The 6,271-nt window shown below is 45.0% G+C and overlaps 1 protein-coding gene across 2 annotated transcripts; it reads right to left on the reverse strand.

The window, feature by feature from the left end:
* Positions 1 to 259: 259 nt before the first annotated feature.
* On the reverse strand, positions 260 to 3,955 carry LOC125546379 (pectin acetylesterase 5-like). 2 transcript variants are annotated; one of them, XM_048710635.1, is made up of 11 exons: positions 3,705 to 3,955; positions 2,401 to 2,533; positions 2,174 to 2,253; positions 2,011 to 2,100; positions 1,754 to 1,878; positions 1,620 to 1,680; positions 1,314 to 1,367; positions 1,137 to 1,214; positions 944 to 1,049; positions 695 to 840; positions 260 to 588 (listed from the first exon to the last, which is right to left on the reverse strand). In XM_048710635.1, exons 1-11 carry the CDS (start codon positions 3,921 to 3,923, stop codon positions 478 to 480), a joined length of 1,203 nt encoding a protein of 400 aa, XP_048566592.1. In that variant the 5' UTR covers positions 3,924 to 3,955; the 3' UTR covers positions 260 to 477. The 2 variants fall into 2 exon arrangements, with proteins under 2 accessions (XP_048566592.1, XP_048566591.1); XM_048710634.1 differs by having other exon boundaries at positions 1,620 to 1,683.
* Between the last annotated feature and the right edge of the window lie 2,316 nt (positions 3,956 to 6,271).

A 6,271-nucleotide genomic window follows, 5' to 3' on the forward strand; every position in this document is an offset into this window, starting at 1 on the left:
CACTCAACACCGAATTTTCAAAAATATTGAGGAGATATTAAACAACTCCTAAAAAAATAGAGTACAAATTGAGATAATAGTTGTTCACAATGAGTTTTTTTTATACTTTTCTGTTATTCCCTATTTTCTCTGGACAAAAATAAACATGAACTGAAATTTTGAAGCAACATTTGACGAATCAACAAAATAATGCATCTTTTTGGGAAAATTTCCAATGATAATGTACTTGAAATATTTATTTTTATTTTTACTCCATATGTTGTAACCCATCTGCCATATTTAATTTCATTATGTGTGATCATTGCTTTTCTCTTTGATGCACAATCCAATATGAAGATTGTGTTTTTGTCTTGAATCTTTACATAGTAAATATCAACACAATCCAATATACCCCCTCCAATCCATATTAATTGACGCTACTTTGGTACAATACTAAAGCAGCATCAATTAATATGGATAGGAGGGAGTAGTAACAGATCATGGTGGTGGCAGACTATTGCATGTTGGATTGCATGGATACTCGCAGTCAATCTCTTTCACTCCTTGGCTCCTTCCAAAGTACCAATCTCCAACAACCTTTGCAATATTCTGCTCCACAAAATGGTAACGAAATTATATCAATCCAAGTGACAATATGGTGCATCAAATATAACACAGAAAATTCAAGTTTCTAGTAGAATTTTGAACTCCCTGCCTTATTTCCCAGCCTTGGGGATGTTGGTGAACTCCAAGAGATGCGAAAGAGCGTTTGGCAGTGAGTGAAGCATGAATCAATGAACATGCCCCATTCTGCCTTATCATTGATGACCTTCAAATCATTGATCATTGTGTTCCTGATTTCTATCGAAGAAGAAGAGATATTATTTAGTGTTCCAGACAACAGGAAGAGCACCGGTGATGAATGAGAGGGTAAAAAGGAAGTAGATTGACAAGCTTAGCCAACCATCAAGAACTTTAATTTGGGTTGAATTGCAGTTTCCGATATTGTCCTTGCAACTCAACCACGACTTTTCAGGGGAAGATGAACTCGGTAGGAGAACATTCTGTATCTATGGTGAAGAACCACATATAAAACAGTCATAACATCAATACACATAAGTAGATATTAGAATAACAATAAAAAATATTGAAAATACCTGCCATGAATCATACGCAGAGTTGAGAATAAACATGGGGGTGCGGATGCTCTTAATAAGCTCTGTGGGGAAGAAACACTAGGAGCAACATTATTTCAGATAACAAACTTACTGACATAATCTGGTGATGGCATGCGGAAGTGTGGGAAGCAATTCAAAATATACAGCGGAAACTACCTCGGTTGGGTCCTTGTTGGCAAGGCAGTCCTTGTGCAACACTTGTCTAACATTCTGAAATTAAGTTAGCAAAAGAAGGCGAGAAAAATTACTAAAGGTATTTATTATCAAATGACATCAATCACATGGACAGAATTTTTTTGCAGTTTTGCACAAGACTAACCACATGAAGAACTAGAGTTTTACAAAAGCCTACTATTGTATTCATGTTTCAGAGAAAGTGCATAAAAAATTAGAAGATGACCGGAATGTTTGATCATAAATAAGACATATCCTTTAAAGTCTCAAGCAAGCCCGACAGCTAACCTGGAGCTGCACAACTCGGTTGTAGAAAGACCAAAAGGACCTTTCTCCAGAAATATCCTTTCTGCTAGAAAAAAGTGGTACTTTAGTTCAGGTATACAATGCTAGTGGACTACATTTATTTTCAGGGGTCTTACACGTCAAGAAAAAACCCAGCATCCGCAAAGCATTTAACTGAAACCTGCTGTGGAAACCGTGCACTAAAATCATCGCAATGCAGTATCGTGGCTAGACCTCCGGCAGAACAACCTGTAAAGAGCACCTGAAATATGTAGAAATATGAGTTTTATTTTAAATTTTCACATGGTTATTGTCAAAACTAATGGTTGTCATGCAGAATACTTTTGTGCCAATGGTTCTTGGTATTCTGTGAACTCGGTAAATGAAGTATGACCTGTGTGGCATTGGCGAGTCCTTTTTCCATGAGTTCGCCAATAACTGCTTCATAGATGCGCAACCCTCTGAAGTAAACTGTGGTTCCATCCTGAAAAATTACCAACAGAGAATTACCTCTAGCGACCAAAACAACAACACCGGACCATGACCTAGAAAGTCACCTGCGCTTGACCTTCTGCATCCCCAGCAAATGACGCCCCATCGCAATACCGCACATAGACTTTATTCCAGTTGTAGAAATCTAATAATGTGATGATCAAAATTAGTGCAAGGACATATCAAAGAGGTTACAGAATCACTTACGCAAACAAACAAACAGAACGAGGGCATGGAAAAAGATGGAACAAATATATAGCGAGTGGATTGGATATGAAGCACCAGTAATCACCAGGATTATATATCTCGTCACTGTCAAAAATCCCATGACCGGCGAACTGTAGTGGTTTCATGAAGTTTGATGAACCAAGAACAGACATTCTGCGACCAGAACAATCCTTGAGTGTGCTGCACCAGCCTCCCCCCTGGGTTTTTCAGTTGAGGAAATATACATGTCAGTTAATTAATTCGCCTGCCTTGAGTCCACTTGCTAAACATCCCATCCCATCATGCATTTAGGAAGGCATCTTTTGGTCCAAAAAATGACGTGGAGTGGGCGGCATGTGCGTGATGCCAAACATAATTTGGGAGTTAGGTCTGTATATATCTTGAAATATTGTGTGGGTAAGAACGTTACAAGATCGTCCCATCATCAATATAATCTTAATTTTTGCTGGCTAATTAACTTGTGTTGGACATGATAAAGAAAAACATGGCAATACATAGAATATTAACGGGTGAATGATGGATGGATGGTGGCTAATAATGGTGAGACATGAAAATTGTATGCTGAGTTATGATCTTCTTTTGTTTTGTTTTCTCAAAACGAAGGCAAAATCTATACATCATCTCATTTATTAGTAAGTAGAGTTTCCTAGTTAATTAGCCGGAAACCAATCAAAAACTATCACAACACCCCACTATAACACAAGGCAACACCGGCCAACCCGACTACCCACACGAAGACACACACACCGTTTAGGAGAAAAACACCATGAAGTTGTCATCAAGCGTAATCGCATAACTCCATCGCGAGCCAACAACTCCGACTTCACCATTGACGACCACCAACGAATATCTCATGGCAACAGGGGCTGAGAACCATGTCGTCCCATGCCAAGCAATCGACTATAGATGTCAGTGACTAGATAACTCTAACATAGAACATTGCACGGCAAAAGCACAGAGCCTGCACGGACTGGCCTCCACAACCAACCACCAATCTCGTGTCATGGTCACCACCAAGGCTCCTCCTCTGCAGCTTTGACTCCACGAAGACCCGATGGCTCAGGGGCTCTGAAATACACTGGAAGAAACCGACTACCAAACCCAGCCATGACCCAACTCCGCTCGAAACCATCAACATTGCCGAATAAGAGACCAGGCCACACTGACCTAGGGCCGCCACCCCAACAAGCAGTGGCAGAACTCCGCAACCAAGATGACTCCAAGACGATGCCTAGGGCTGTGAGCCTGTGACACTAGATCTTTGTTGCTGTTGTTTCACTGCTTGCTAATTTGTGCGAGACAAGAAAAAAGACGGCGAAATAGGAAAATTAACGGGTGACTGATGAAGGGATGGATGAAACTCCGGACCTCTAGATGGAGGAGCCAGCTGCCGGATCCATCACCAGAGCCTCTCTGCAGGTGGTACCCCGGCGGGGTACCGTCCAAGCACACTGCTCCCTTTTCCTGTGCGCCGGCGAGGAGGCTGACCGCTACGGGCTCCAGCGGCGCTGCGCCGGATAGCATAGGACGAAGAGGGCCGGAAGCAGCCAGCAGCAGGAGCAGGAGCAGGGCCGCTATTGGCGCCATATCTTCTTGTTAAGCTGCACGGTTTGAATGCTCCAATACCTTCTTGCTTAAGTAGAAGAAGAAGGGCCGCTGGTACGTCATTTTCTTGGTATGAATAATACAGTAAGAGCGATCAAGCTGTATGATGGTGATCCTTGGAGGGAGGCCGGTCAAGATCAAATATCAATCAATGAGCAGTTGGACAAGCTAGCATGGATAGATATCAATGTGCCAGTCGGATGTTTTTTTCTTTTTCTTTCTTGGAACGTGACAAGGATCCACACACTGCATTAAACAAGAATTAGAGATACAATACAGTTCACAAAGAGTTCCAGCAGAATTATAGACTATAACTGGCCAAACGGGCCGGGCCAATCAGGCCAGGCCACGAGCACGCCGGCACGGCCAGCCATGGGGTCAGGCACGGCAGGGGCTAAACGGGCCGTGCCTGGCACGTGGTACGCCTTCGATCGTGCCTGGGCCTAGAGGCTGTGCACACGGGCCGGCACGGCACGGCCCGTTAATTATCTTTTATGTTTTTCCAAAAATTGTTTTATATATATGACATAAATTACAGCCCAATAAGCTGAAAAACATGCGTCTCGGCATGCTAACCACAGGCCGGCCCGTTTAATAACCAGGCCATGCGTGGGCCGAGGAGCGGCGGACATGGGCTGGCACGGCATGACCCGACTATTAAACGCGCCACGGCAGGCCGGGCCGGGCTGGGCCATGTAGTGCCGGGCTGGTCCATTTGGCCAGCTCTGTTATAGACTAGTCCCTTTGTCTTTTACAAAGAGGACCACAAACTAAGAGAAGGAAAAAACAATCTGGTCCAATGCAACCTCCGCTTGGATATGTGGAAATTATAGGATGTCTAATGTTTGTGTTGTTTGCCGTATTGATCTGACTCTCATATGGGGTATATATAGAAGTACATGTGAGTGAGAGAGACTTCGAGTAGAGGGCAAGTCATACATGATTTAATATATTCTATCTCTAACTCCTATTTCTATCTTAAACACAATATACTTGTAACATCCTCCCTCATTCATAGCGGTAGTGAAGCGGACGATTGCGGCTGGATTTGAAGTTGTGCGCTCCTGTCGTCTTCTCAGCCGCGCCATCATCAACTGCGTCTCTGATGGGTCGACACCTAGAGCGGTGACTGTGTCCCTTTCTGGTGCCTTGTCTCTCCTCTATTCCCTCCCATAGTCACAACGGGAGTGACGTGGATGCTAGTGACAACACATACATTGTTGACTGGAGTTGTTGCCGATGAGTTGTTGTAGACGTAGCCACTAATGTCGATGTCGAGGTAGCTGATCATGATGATGTAGCCGTGGTCGAGGGCGTAGTCGTCATGGATGATGAAGCCACACAAAGCCTGAGGCGCAAAAAAAATACGCCATGGTAGTGCTACGGATGTGGAGGATGCACCTTGCGGATGTCAGAGGGTGTAGTCGGCGAGGAGTACACCGATTTTTCCAGGACCAGAGGAAACCCATTGAGCACACATCTGTTTTGCCAGAACCGTGTGGCCGTGAAAGAGGTCGTCACTATAGTGACGCCGTGTCGATGTAGTCATGCCATTGTGGGTGACATAGTTGATGCCGTCGTCGTGACATGGTCATTGCCATCGTCGAGGTCGCGTCTTGCAAAAAAGTCTGCGAGAGGACGCTAGTGTCCATCTTGTGGACGAGGTGACGGCGTTGTGTTGACGATGATGGTGATGAAGACCATGTTCATGAGGACCTTGGTGATGTAGTGTCGGCGATGGCATTGCAATGGTGTGTCGACGATGATGTTACTTGAAGGTGCCTCGCAGTGAAAAGGTGTTGCTGTCGTGTCGTGTATGAGAAATCGATGTATATGTTAAAAACAAAATATGGAGTTGATGAATTTATATCGAGAGCTACTAAAAATCTAGGGATTCTCCGTTTTCGGGCAGCCTGTTGGCTGTCAAAGGAATCTTCTACAAATTTACTAGGAGAAAACTATGGGCGTGTTTGATTGCCCGCACCAAGCCCAACCAGGCCCACACGGGAAGGGAGAGGCCTGTTTGGTTGCCTGGTTTTCTTGTTGGGCCTGCATCGCACGCTTCTCAAAGTAGCCCAGAGCCTGGCTCGCTGGAAACCCTCGGGCGGCAGTTTCTCGCGAGCCAGGCTGAGTGCGGCGCGAGGTCGCACGGGCGGGAGCAAGGCGCGGGCGAGGGGGGATGGCGGGAGATGGAAATATGGCGCGCTGTCCTGGCGTCAAATTAGCCTCACCTCCCTTTCACTCGCTCACCCATAGCCACTGCCCCCTTTCTTCGCTACTGCCTCACCACCGGCGGCGGCTGCGATTTCTGATCTGTGCTATAGGCGGCG

The sequence above is a fragment of the Triticum urartu genome, chromosome 3 (genome assembly GCF_003073215.2).
Source record: "Triticum urartu cultivar G1812 chromosome 3, Tu2.1, whole genome shotgun sequence".
In the NCBI taxonomy this organism is placed as follows: Eukaryota; Viridiplantae; Streptophyta; class Magnoliopsida; order Poales; family Poaceae; genus Triticum; species Triticum urartu.